Below are 14302 nucleotides of genomic sequence, written 5' to 3' on the forward strand. Positions count from 1 at the left end.
AAATGTGTCGACACCTTGTTACGGAAAAGTGTACACACGGCGACGACACTTTGTTTCGAAACAATTCTAGACACATTGTGTGGACTCTGTTACGACACATCTGACATTTAGTTACCACTTTGATGATTCTGCGACTGGAATGGTTATATGGGGAGCAGACTAAGGCGCTTGGAACACGAGGTTAGATCATCAACAATATTAACACCTTTCCTATAGGTACCTCTACATCTACCTAATACTACTCTACTTTACCTGTTGTACCTATGTAAATTGGTGTAGATTTACTTAGGTTAGGTAAGGGTAATTATGTGTATGCAAGTAAGATGCATTTAGGAGTGATTATCAAAGAAGTTTAGATTTTTAAAGTTCCAATGTGAATTCATGAAGATCACACGGCAACCACCCAGTACACAGTACAACAGCCGAGTGGTAAGAAGTGCGACCGTTTTCTTTTATCGGTAATATCGGTAGTGACCCTGCCTATGACGCCGATGGTCCTGGGTTCAAATCCCGGTAAAATTGTATTCGATTTAAGCTGTAAGCGTCCTGAATAACTGTAAGCGTCCTGAATAAATTTCTTTTTTCTTCACACAAATAAACATATTAATTTTATAAAACCATAAACATAATTAATAACAAACTTAGAATAAAATTAACCTAAAATTATAAAACTACCTAAAAAACTAAAACTAATAGGTACCTAAAAAAAATATATATAACATAATGTGGGTGATCTAGCCGAATATGTATATATTTGTACGAAAAAAATAAACATATTTATTTGTGTGATGAGCATAGACATTTGTTTCAGAGTTCTGGATGTTTGCTGTGTATTAAGAATTTGTATATCATGACAATATCGTCGTAAGTTTCCCACCACACAAGTCTTGAGCTAACTGTGGTGCTTAGCCAATTTATAAGGATGTCCTTTAACATTTATTTATTTATTTCTTTAACTGAACAGAGATCATGGACTCAAACCATGGCTCATACCAATGAGTTTCTCGGAATTTATATACAAAGGGTATTTATTCGTATCTAGTTTCGGAAGGAAAATAAAGAAGGAAAACGGACCAATTTATAAGACCTAATAAATCTTCTCTGAGTTGGAAGGATAAATTCCGTAAAAAAATAGGTCAGGTGCTAGTTCTTGAGAATAGGTTTGCCAATTCTATCTTAAATTTGGCCCTCTACCCGGACTCCTTTGAGATTGAATCGGACTAACACTAATGTAAAGTATTATGTTTAAATATGTACATATATATTATATATATCGTTGTCTCGTATCGTTGTTGTCGTTGTATCGTCGTTGTTATGTTGTGTTGTTGTTGTCGTTGTTGACCCACAACACAAGCCTTATTGACTTACTGTGGGACTTAGTCAATTTGTGTAATTAATGTAATGTCCTATAATATTTATTTATTTTATTTATGTTTCCTTTTGTTCTTATCGGTTGTCAATGAAGAGCTGACATAAACGTTTAACCAGTAATTAATGGTTTTTGTGTTAGCGATAACTTACAGTAAGTTTATTGTGTTGTTTACGCACTTAATGGTCGGGGAGCCCAAGAGAGGATTTTTTGAGTCACTCGAGCGCGTCAGATTAAGATAGGGCGGATACCTTGCATCCTGTTGGGTACCTGCACCAAGTATGCGTCTTTAACAGCGAGCTGGGAGACCAGGACAACCCGGCAGAATAATATTTTTTTCATTTTAAAAACCACTTATTTACAGAGGTACTACAATAGCTAGCTTAAATCTAAAACAGGCCTTGGGGCATTGTACTAAGAATGCTGGCAGCATTTCCTCGTTGTAGGTATCGCGATGCTGATACATTGTGCGAGGAAGCCGCCAGCTCTTCGGTCACCATACATTACATCATCCAGACGCTTTGCGATACATTACATCATCCAGACGCTTTGCGATTTCTGCATAAAAACGGTTGCGCACTGGGACTGACTGAGACTTAGAGTTTTAAGTACAATATTAAGTTTTAAACCTATAAGATTAAGTATTAACTTACAAGAAATATATTATACACTAAATTAATTGAAACTGCAGTTGTTTAACTAGCTATAGCGTTTTCCTATTATAACTACCATGTACCATTAATATACATTTACGGATCACAGGCTCCTGTTTTTGCAGACGTTTTTACCGCAAACACTACGTCATATTTATACGCACACAGCAACCAAAGCTCATAATAATCAACAGGTTTTAAATGGACGCACCGGGCTGTTCGCGCCTTACACGCGATTCGGCACTCAGGATCGCCAGACGCCTCGGTCTGAGATAACAAATGAATCACGCAAAATTATGCCTATGTTTTGTGCTTGTGGTGTTAACAGTGAATCTAATAGAATGTAGGGGTGGGCACGGAGGTCATGGTGGGAGTCATGGTGGGAGTCACGGTCACAGCAGTCATTCAAGTCATGGAAGCCATAGTAGCCATAGTAGTGGAGGAGGATGGTTTTCTGGGTGGTTCTCAGGAGGCTCCAAAAGCTCAGGAAGCGGCAGCCACACTTACCCGGCCTCTACAGGATATTCCGGTCACGGATCGGGTGGATCACATACTTACCCGAATTCGCATGGATTATCTGGTTCAGGAGGTTCATACTACTCGTCGTATAGACCAAGTCGACCCACCTACTACACGGCGCCGCAGTATGTTTATGTTACACACTATCGGGAAACTCCTCATAGCCCATACAGCAATCTTTTGACTGGGCTCACCATGTACAACTTGGGACGCTCTCATCATTATCATAACCATTATTACAACGATGACTACCAGAGGAGCGGCAACTCTGGAGGATACTACAATCATCATTCAAATACCGGATCGGAATGGCAAAATAATAATGCCGCTGGAACTAATGATGAAGCCAAATGCGTGTTGAAGATTCAGAAAAACGGAAAATTAGAAGTGATATCGATTCCATGTGCTATAGTGTCAACATTCGACAATGGAAATCACACGTCAAACGATGCTGCCAAGGAAACAACCGGAATTAATAATTGTACCAGTGCAGTAAATATGAATATGAAATACATTGATATCAATTCGACTTTTGTAAATAACACGGTCGTTAATCCTTGTGTTAATCAAACAGTGGATATCAAGGATCCGTTGTCAGTAACCGGAGCGCCAATAGCAGAGGCAACTGACATGCACTGCTCAGTAGAAATCAGAACTAAACAAGACGTGATACAGAACTATGTGGATTGTAACACTCTTTTAAAATATGCAAAAATGGCGGTTCCTGAAGACAAAACTACCAAAGTATTGCCACCGAGGGAAGCGTTGAAGACTATGCTGAACAAACCACCATGGTGGGCGTCTCTTTTAATCGCGGTGTAATTTGCCATCAGCGTCTTAACACATTCGGTTAATTCGTCGATTTATCGGTATATTCGGTCTTTATCATGCATTCGAACGTCATTCGACCGTCAAAGTTAACCTTAGGTAGGTGCTTATGTTTTCTTAAATAATTTTAGACGTCATCTTTTTATATATAAACTATTAAAGATAAGAGCAATATTGAAATATTCTTATATTGATATATCATAATTATGTTGTCTGTTTTATAACAATTGTTTATTTTTATAAGTGATGAGACGAGTGAAGATACAAATTAAGGTCAAATGTAAAACGGATATACAATTGAATTTAAATGCAAGTGGTTGATTTTTTTTTATAGGTAGTTCAATATTATAATATTTATAACATTTTTGCATTTACGATACTTGAATTTGTAGAATTTGATATAATTTGTTTTTGCTTTGAAGTATGCATACAATTTTATGTGCACACATTGTAAACACGTACCTTCATGTAATGTAAATAACTCTCAAAATAGAGATGTTGCATTATTAAGTAGGTATGCTGTTTTCCTTCAACTGAAATTAAGAGGCTGATTTTGTAAGTTTATTATAATAATTAAAAGCGGTGGTGGCTGAGTGGATATGACATCCGACTTTCGTACCAATGAGTTTTTCGGAACTTATGCTACGGAATGTCATTTGATATTTACCACAATATTTTCGGTGAAGCAAAACATCACGAGAAAATCTGCATACATCTGCGAAGAAATTCAAAGGCGTATCTGAAGTCCCCAATCCGCATTGGGCCAGCGTGGGGACTATAGTGAGAGGAGGCCTGTGCTCAGCAGTGGGACGTATATAGGCTGAATTAGTATATAATATTATAAAACAATACGCTAGTATTGCATGTAGCTATTTAAATAATAAACATCATGATATCATCAACAACGTCTTCCAATTTAATCCATACCTACACCCTGCTTTTTATAGATCCGAGAACAAGTTTCGGCCAAACAAGTCACAATTAGTTTAGTATTATGTCACTAACTGTGAGTTCATATAATTAGCTTCCTGTATCTATTACAATTACCTACTATGTTAGTGTCATAGCATAGCTGTTGGATCTCCAAATGAATAAAAAAAAAACAACGGGTTGCACTCTGGAAGTGCCGACAGAAGTGAAAACTCAATGACTAGTCCAAAATGTCTGCAGCACTATGTATAATTGACTCATCCTCATTTCTATTGAAAAACTTTAGTTCCGAAATTGCTGGTCAGTGAGCTTGTTTAAAATTCGAAATTCAGTACCTAGCGTTAATTGTTTCAAATTCGAATAGAAATTGTAAAGTTACCTTGCAGACCTCGCATCTAAATATATTTGGTCATGATATTTTGAGTTTTATTTACCAGTACATACTAGAGTTCACTTATTAGCGATTCCATCAAGATGTAGCTTTATTGAATTATATTTGAGTGATATAAAGTTAGAATGTAACTGTGAGATCCTCGTATTTCAACCCGTACAAGATTAGAACCTTTTTCATGTAATGCCATTGAGTTTTTCTTTATTGATTTAAATGCCATCTAAATGAGTGGCCATCTAAACGTTACGGCCACGTGATCGCGTTACGCTGTCTCGAGTTTATCATTTTTTCCCCACCTCAAAAAGTGCCCAGCGCCGCTAAAGAAGTTTTCATTTCAAAATTAAAATACATAAATAAAATAATGTTTCTGGGCGTTAACTCATAAAAAGGTTGTAAATTGAAGCTTCGTGAACGAAGACTGTTGCTTGAGGAACGGCAGCCAGCAGCCACCCTGGAGTTTTTTTTGTCACCTTTGGCTCTCTTTAGAGCAAAGTTCGATATTTATGCGAGTGCAAATTCATACATCTGAAAAACCTTTAGAGTTTGTGCGGAAATAAAAAGAGTCGTGGAATATAATAGGAATATATGGGAACTAATACATTCTATGACTCTCCTCTTTCCGCACAGACTCTAGTGTAAATAGTGTAACATTGCGTGACAAAAATATAAGGCGCAACTAATTGACCGTAGTTCTGTAGAAAGCGACCAACTTTTTATTTTTGTCAAAGAGACTTACACCCTAACTCAGTAGCATTGGTCGCTTTCTGCATTGATAAAAAAATTGAGTTGGTCGTTTTCTGCATAACTATGGTCAATTATAGGTGATTATTACCAGCTGACGGACGCATAACTCGCAAAACCCTCTACTTTGTTGTTCGCTGACTTTTGTTTCTCTTAGAAATTAATTCTTATCTGTGATTTCACAAATTTTTCTACTACAAGTACTATGTATAAGTTAAAAAGTCACAAAAAATTAATTCAGCAGACCTTTCAAGATTTTAACGATCCGCTCTATAAGAAAGTATTTTGAGCTTGCGTTTTTTTAAATAAAGATTTTAATTCTCTTTTCAGACCCGGGCCCATAGTTAGGCTTGATAAATAATTTCTAATAATAAATGATCTGATCACTCGCAACCATTAACTAATTGCGTTTTGACCCTTGACACTCATAATGCATCTTAAGTAGGTACTACATACAATACAATACAATACTCTTTATTGCACACCTCACATACAATAAATGTTTACAATAAATGTACAATAATATAAACAAAGACAATAGAGGTAACAACAGGCGGTCTTATCGCTTAAGAGCGATCTATCCAGACAACCTTTGGGTATCGGAGACATAAGAATTAGAATATACGGTAGGTGGCGCAAAGAAAAAACATGAAAAGTCGAATTGAATATAACCAAACAACACAGAACATTATTATAGATAAACATACTACATACATAGGTTCATACCTAAGTTAAAATTTCACATCAAGCTTTATAGAACTCTAAAAATGCTTATTGAGTAACTAAATTTCCTGTCTCTATTAGAATAGTCGACTGTCTATCATAGTCAACAGGTGATTGCTACGCGCACGAAACACTTATGCACGTGACACTTAGTCGATAATCGGGCCCCCTTTACGACCCGGACTCCAACGCAGAAGCGTCCGGGCCAAAGGAGACGAACCACGTCTCCATATAAACGTGTTATTATGAAACGTTTGTTATTGTTATACTTCGTGTTCATTTGTATTGCACATGTACATAGTAAAGGTGGCGGACGAGGTGGTGGCGGTCGCGGACGTGGAGGAGGCGGTATATTTGGCAGCATTTGGGGAAAAAGCTCTTCCCGACACACTTATCCAGCGTCTACCGGATACTCTGGGTTTGGTTCAGGAGGCTCGCATGGTTACCCTTCTTCAAACGGACTCTCCGGACTAATCAAGCAACCCGGTTTTAAATATGGACAAAGATACGGATCGTACAGGTTTTCTGTACCGAGAGTGCCCTCCTATTACACGGTGCCGCAGTACGTGTACGTGAATCAATACAGACAGTCAAGTAGCCGATTTAACAATCTCCTGATTGGCTTAACAATGTATAATATGGGCCGCTCACACGTCAGTTATCACCACTACTATCACGACAGCTACTATAGACGCAGTAGTTCCTCGGCTTCAAGCAACGCGGATCAAGCTGCTACTTCAACTTCAGCCGAAGAAAAGGCTAGTGAAGATAAAGATGAGGCGACTTGTCTTATGAGAGTTACAGAGGACGAAAAAGAGGAAGTGTTAAAGATTCCTTGTGCTATAGTGACAACATTTGCAGACGGCAATCGTAAATTACCTTATGCAAGTAACACGACGACAACTGTGTGTGTTAATTCATCAGTGGCTAATTTAACTTCATTAGACTCTGTTGAATATGATAGTAATGTAAACACGTCTGAATCCAATACAGAGTCGCCAAAAATCAGTATGGTTTGTAAATCTACTATAGAATCGATTGATCCTTTGTCAGTGACAGGTTCACCGTTGGACGCGAATGTTATGAACTGTACGGTTGAGATCTGGACTCGTCAAGAAGTGATTAGCAACGAAGTCGATTGTGAAGTTCTGTTGAAGTATGCGAAGATGCCGGTGCCTCAAAATAAGGATGCTATTATTATGCCCCCTAGATCTGAACTAAAAGAAATGTTGGAACACCCGCCCTGGTGGTTGTCCCTGTTCTTGGCTGTATGATTACATTGAATGCATGTATATAATCGTAATTTTAGGTTCACTGAATAATAGTAAAAATACATTAAATTTTATATACTTACAGTTGTTTTTTTTACACGTAATTGTATTTAAATGTATACCTTCTTAAGGTATCAATTGAATGATCAATCAATCGAACTGTAATTTGTATTAACTGTGTGAATATACCTACAGAAAGGATTCGCCATAGGGAATGTCGGAGCTATTATTGACGAACAGCTCAGCTGAGGGGTTGACTCTTCAAGAAAACTCCTGCTTCACGTCAACTTATTTTAATTTGCTTTATACAAGGTTTAGGTTTCGAGTATGTACATATGAGACGGTAGTCGAGAGCTGTGTGTGGTATGCGCGGGTGAGTGCTCGCCGCGGTCGTGACATCATCATGCTCCGCAGCCCTCACCCCTCCGGGACTCCCGAGTGAGCCGGAGTAGCGCCGGGACGACGGGGGAGAACTCGTGCATACTAGTCACTAATCCCTTGTGATAGAGTACACGCGGCGGTATGCCGCGGCATCCCCCGGCCTGCGCCGAAGTGCTCCGTGGTGCGCCGACCGAGAGCGCCGGACTGTGCGCCCTGTGCGGGCGCTCGCGGTATCGCGGGGGATTTTACCTCGCCGGTGTGCGCTGCGCGGCGTAAATGGTCCTCGGTGATCTGCGCTACGCTCCGCCGGTTTGCGCTGGCCTTAAGGCACAGTATGTATAAGTTACTCTATGGTTTACTATAGGCGCTAGTGCTGCACTCTGACGGCAGAACATTACAGTAATATCCCCTATTAGTAACACCTTGAATGCTAATAACCAAATAATCAAGATACTGTTTATAAAATGATAATAATAACACATAAAGTCTTTTCTTTTAATTTACCTGATAGAATCATTAAGTAGGTACCTCCTTTTGCACACAAGCTGTTTCTTAAGAACTGTTATTTTGATTTACAATCTGTGTATGATTCAATCAGGTGGTTTGAATAGGTAATAATTACTAATAATCGTTAAATCACGCCTAGAGCCACGCCTAATCTAGGTTTGGTTCGTTTGAGGCCACGCAAGTAAAATAAATTCTCCCCAATCCCCCTACCCCCCATTTACCCCGCCATTAAAGTCCATGATTTATTATAATGTTGCGTTTTTTGCATCTCTTTCCTTGATATGTCAAACGACAGCGACGCAATAATGTGGTATGTTATTTTTTCTACGAATATAAATTATCTCCTCTGTCCAAAGATTAGTATAGAATGGAAGTGATCCTTCTTTAGCGATATTACCGCTTATTGTGTATCTCAATAATGTTTTGGCGTGTATGTAATAAAATATTGCAGGTACCTATCTATCGATAAGTTCGCCCTTGTACTACATTTATGTTCTATCTGATGGACCTTTATTCCTCTCTTTCGTACAATAAATTGTTTATATACTTACATACTTATTGTTTTATAAGAATAAGGTGAAGGGAGAGCGGAGCGCCTTTGCTTATAAGACGAAAAAAACCTGTTTTTATTTGTAAAAAAGCCGTAGGTACATACATAAGTATCCAAAGACCAGAGCCTTTTTTATACCTGCTTCGGACCTGGAGGCCGATTTTTGAAATTCGACCACTCGATTTCGTGTATTTTGTTAAATAATATCTCCACCACTAGGCATTTAAATTCTACTAATAGAATTGAAATCGAGTGGTCAATACCAATAGATTCCAAATTTAGATCGCTCGGATTTCTAAAATCAGCATTTCGTCGTTTTCCACAGATTTTCGAGTGACGAAATCGAGCGACCGAAATTCAAAAATCGGCCCCCTGTACACTTTAGTATATTTACGCGTACTTTTGTGTTCGATTATGTAGGTTTTATAATGTTTATATTTGGGAAATCCCATCTACGCATGCAGCCTTGAAAACAGGAAAGCCCGCATTGCATTTTGGGATTCCAGTGAGTCCACCATTCCATACTTCAAACTAAAAACGCTTCTAAACGGAATAAATTATAATTCAAAATTGAACACGCACAGATAAGAAATGATACGTGTGTGTAAGCGAGATGGAATGAAACGCACGGTCTCGTTCCCAGAATAGCTAGCCATGCTGTACGTAAACAAGTTAGTGATAATAACAAACCCGGGCAAGTGGCTGGACGCGCGCACGCGCATTATATTTATTTACTTTTAATTGGAACAGTACATACTTTTTAATTGGGACAATTTAGCGGTCAATCATGGCCAACAGAATATTCTTGTTGTGCCTAGTGCTCTCTATATCATTCGCGTGTTATTTTGAGAGTGTTGCGGGCACGCCCGGAAGAGGAGGAGGATCCAGCAGAGGAGGTGGTAGCAGAGGAGGAGGCTCCTCAAGTTGGGGGAGAGGAGGGTCGTCTTCAAGTTCCGGGTCAAGTTGGTCGTCATCGTACTCCAAACCGAGTTACCCATCGTCTGGTGGCCTCTCCGGTTATGGATCTGGGTCTAAACCCAGCTACCCGTCCTCATCTTCAGGCCTATCGGGAAGTAACAGTTGGTCGTCATGGAACTCCAAACCTAGTTACCCATCGTCTGGCGGCCTCTCCGGTTATGGATCTGGGTCCAAACCCAGTTACCCGTCCTCATCAGGAGGACTGTCTGGATATGGAAGTGGACAAAAGCCGAGCTACCCATCGTCGTCAACGGGCCTGTCAGGTTCAGGATCTGGAAGCTCTTCGTCTTCGGGTTCTAGTTGGTCTTGGTGGGGATCGTCATCAAGCTCAAATAATAATAATTATGGAACTCATTCCTACCCTAGCTCAAACGGAGGGTTATCTGGAGGTTCCCGCCCCTCTTACGGAATCTCTTCCCTTCCAGCTGGAGTAGAATACGCGAACTCACATTACGGAAACAAACAAACCAACAACAAGTACGGTAATAACTACGCTACACCTCATCATACAGGAACTCATGTTGTGAATAATCACATCACTAATAATTATCATACTCCTAATGTATACCATACTTCTCATCCCTACTATTCATCACCGCAGTACGTGTATGTGACTGAATATAGAAATTCCGGCAGCCGCTACGGAGACATTTTGACGGGTTTAGCGTTGTACAACCTGGGACGCTCCAACAGCCATTATCACGATGACCACTATTACCATGATGACTATTATAGACGCCGTTACAACTCCGACTCAATGAATAGTAATTACTCCCCTCAGAACGCGGCTGTCTGCACTATGAAAATCACGGAAAACGGAAGAGTGGAGATATTGAAAATACCTTGCGAAATAGTCTCGACATTCACTAATGAGGGTAAGCTGGTTAAAATGCCTCAGAGTCAAGTTAATTCAACAACATGTGTGACGAACTCTACTATGGTGAACAACACTGCACCAGTGAATACAACCTCAGTAAATGCAACAGTATCATCGAACGTGACCATGATCAACTCTACGACTTGCACATTCACTGTCAACGCGACAGATCCCCTTAAAGTGAAGGGACCTCCTATAAATCCATCGAACATGGTATGCGAAGTGGAGGTCAGAACTAGGGATCTCCTTACTAGTAATATGGTGGATTGTAATACCTTGATGCGTTACTCAAAAATGCCTGAGCCCGCTAAGTCTGAAAATACGATATTACCGGAAAGACAGAGATTGAAGCAGATTCTGCATAATCCACCGTGGTGGATGTCACTGTTCATTGCTGTGTAATTTACTACGTTTATGTATTGTTTTGAATGAAATTTGTACTTACCATGTGCATCATTAAAATATAATAACCTAATAAATGTAAATAAATAGTAAGTTGTTTGCGTAAATCAGCTTAAGATACCACGAAACTGTTGTCTTATCTACGAAATGAGTTGAAAGGTTAAGTTGATATGTTAAGATCATTATTAATGCAATTCATTGCCTACCTTATCTGCGTGTTAATCTTTTCGAAATGTGACAATTACGAGTATGTCGAGATACTTGGTTTAATATCTGTCATACTCTCGGAATAGGTACCGTTAAATGTGTATATTGTGCTCCTAAATTATAAAAATGTAAACAATCTTTTACTATTTTGTTGTACGAGTACTAAAGTGAGGTTGTGATATACGTACAAAAAATACTGTTGGAGCACAATTATTCACTGCAGAGAATTTGCTCTTTTCACGGAAGGTAACGAAATATATGGATGTGTTTTAGGTACTTAATTGGTAAAAATAAAAGTATCATAACTTGTTTGTACATTATTCTTATTCATCTACTTTTATGCCTCTAGGGTACAGCATTTTTTACAACAAAACTCGTCGAATCGTAATCGAGTAATGCCGGCTACATACGTAACGATAAATCGTTGCGATAAAACTGTGCAGTCCGACTGTGCAGATAAATCGAACCGTGTGTATGACAAATCGTTGTCGATTATCGTTACGTATGTAGCCGGCATAACTAATGTTCTTGACTATTCTCCATTGTTAAAAATATGAAAACTCTTTGTTATAATTGTCAAAAAAATAAAAATAAATTATAAATGCTGATATTACCTAATAACTAAGGTTAAAGCAAAACTAAAACGCGTTTCCAAAAACAACACACTGCCGGGCGAGATAAACTGTGCCCGCATCTATATTTACCTAATTAGTAGTTAGCTCAAAAAACAGTGGCTGTGTCGTTGGTGAACGTTTATTTAGTCATTAGTACGGTGTGCTCAGGCGCAGGCGGATATTCGCCATGTTACTCGACACAAATGTGTATCTTTGCGTATTCCTGCTATCTATTTCATATTATTTAAAGTTAATAGAAGCTAGAAGATACAGTGGTGGTGGAGGCGAAAGGCATTCCTATCCGAATTCTAATGGGTTGTCTGGTGGAGGTTCTCGCAGTCACGAGGTAGTAAAAATTTCACTTACCCGAGCAACCCATGGCATCACTCCTACCCTGGACCTGGCTCTAGCAACAGTGGCTACTATAGGTATCCCGTAAATGCAGGCAACTCAAGCAATGGAACTGCAAACATTCAGCACTACTACTATAATCCTCCTTCGCAAATACACTACGCGTCAATCGATGGTGAGCCAGTGTTAACCTATCCAGTGTATCGCGGATCTTTGCCCTCATACGTATACCAATACAGATTTTCCGGGACCAGGTATGGTACACTGTTAGCTGGACTGGCATTGTTTAATCTCGGTGTCCTCAATTTCGTCACTAGCGGCCTTAGTGTAGGTCATAGTTCACCATCAGACAACAAAAACTACCTTAACTACAAAGCACAACCCGGCGAAGTTTGCTTATTCGGTATCAATAAAGATAACGGTGACTTCGAAGAAACCAGAATAGATTGTCAGCCTATAAGTAGCTTTATTTACGCCGAACAGGCTAAACAACAGCAGCCACAGAATTCTCAGAACCAAACCACCGTGACAACTACCGTGACGAATACGACCATCGTTAATGCGACCAACCCTCAAGATACGCCTTCTTACGTATTGTCGCCAAACGGTACTCTGGTGACGCCCGGAGCGGCACCAGACGCTGGCAACGTGACGAATGGGGCTCCAGCCACCGGTGGATCTGTGACGTCATCCGTGACCGTCACGACCACCAACACGATGGTCGTCAACGCATTTGAAACTAAGGGATCTCCGATTGAATTGAAACCTGGAATGCAATGTTATGTTAAAAGGAAAACACCCTATTCTGTAATGAAGAATAATATCCCTTGTGCCTTATTACAGGCTTACGCTGATAAATATTTTAGCATCAGTTCTGATTTTAACGCGGAGATTATACGACCAGCGTTGAACCACAATGGAGATGACGTTGAGCGCAACTATTCAATAAGTTGGGGTAATTCTTCTGAACAACGCCCATATGACTGTGTATATCATCCCAGACGAAGGCACCGCGGCCGCGGTGGTAGACGACGACCATGCAACACACACAACTACAATCGCTCTCGTTTATGTGATTGGTACCAACAACAAACAAGTAGCAACCAGAGCTGTCAGTTATGGTCAAACTACTGTTACTATCCTCCGCAACAAATTGTTTACACGTCGCCTAGAGGCGGGCCACAAATAAACTACCCTATTTACCGTAGATCTTTACCTTTATCCGTCAATAGATACAAAGAATCCGGGAGCAAGTACAGTACGTTGTTAGCCGGATTAGCATTGTTTGATCTCGGAATTAACATTTATGCAACGTGCAACGTTTCGAGTGTTGCATACTTACCTAAAAACTACATACCACTGAACGAAGTGTGTTTATTCGGTATCCATAAATATAATGGAGATTTCGAAGAAACGGAGATAGACTGTCGTGATACTATAAGTGGAATTATGTACGCCGAACAGATTAAGCAAATAATTAAAATGAACACGACTACCGGAGCAAATGCTACTTTTGATAACACAACTAAAGCTGGGGACATGCTAATGTACATGTACAAATTGTCCACATTTAACTTTTCAGATAAGACTAGTGAAAGAGTTTCGGATTCAAATGGAAGTGCGAAGTCAAAGGTTACGTCAATTACTAATACGAGTAACGATAAGCTGGTACCACCAGCGTCAAATACGACCGTAGAACCGACGTCGCCACCAGTGTCAGAAACGACAACGAATAAGCCGGTTTCAAGCAGTAGACGTTAAAGGAAACCCAATCGAGGTGACATCCGAAATGGAGTGTTATGTCAAAAGGATGATAACATCCAGTTCCGGAATGAAAATAGAACTTCCATGTGGTGTTTTACAGATTTATGCTGAGGAGTCCTTAAAACCTAAGTCTGGCCTCAACATCGAAGGTACGAGTACACAAGCAACGTTTAATGCAAATAGTTTTAAGCGGTAACCATCACTCTCCCAATCTTGGTTGAGATTCTGATACAATGAATCATGTAC

At 39.6% G+C, this 14302-nt stretch overlaps 4 protein-coding genes across 4 annotated transcripts in view; all 4 read left to right on the forward strand.

Moving 5' to 3' along the window:
• Positions 1 to 14302, forward strand: part of LOC134665318 (adenosine receptor A2b) — a 141925-nt gene that overhangs the window by 90139 nt on the left and 37484 nt on the right. The gene's annotated exons all lie outside the window — the stretch shown is intronic.
• Positions 6252 to 7507, forward strand: LOC134665322 (uncharacterized). Its single transcript, XM_063522243.1, has one exon. The coding sequence runs from the start codon at positions 6400 to 6402 to the stop codon at positions 7426 to 7428; it is 1029 nt and encodes a 342-aa protein (XP_063378313.1). The 5' UTR covers positions 6252 to 6399; the 3' UTR covers positions 7429 to 7507.
• On the forward strand, positions 9526 to 11601 carry LOC134665314 (probable ATP-dependent RNA helicase ddx17). The gene has a single exon (XM_063522230.1). It carries the CDS (start codon positions 9651 to 9653, stop codon positions 11118 to 11120), a length of 1470 nt encoding a protein of 489 aa, XP_063378300.1. The 5' UTR covers positions 9526 to 9650; the 3' UTR covers positions 11121 to 11601.
• Positions 11723 to 13481, forward strand: LOC134665476 (uncharacterized). Its single transcript, XM_063522451.1, has 3 exons — positions 11723 to 11737; positions 12281 to 13247; positions 13294 to 13481. Exons 1-3 carry the CDS (start codon positions 11723 to 11725, stop codon positions 13479 to 13481), a joined length of 1170 nt encoding a protein of 389 aa, XP_063378521.1.

This window comes from Cydia fagiglandana, chromosome 6 (assembly GCF_963556715.1).
Source record: "Cydia fagiglandana chromosome 6, ilCydFagi1.1, whole genome shotgun sequence".
Taxonomy (NCBI): domain Eukaryota; kingdom Metazoa; phylum Arthropoda; class Insecta; order Lepidoptera; family Tortricidae; genus Cydia; species Cydia fagiglandana.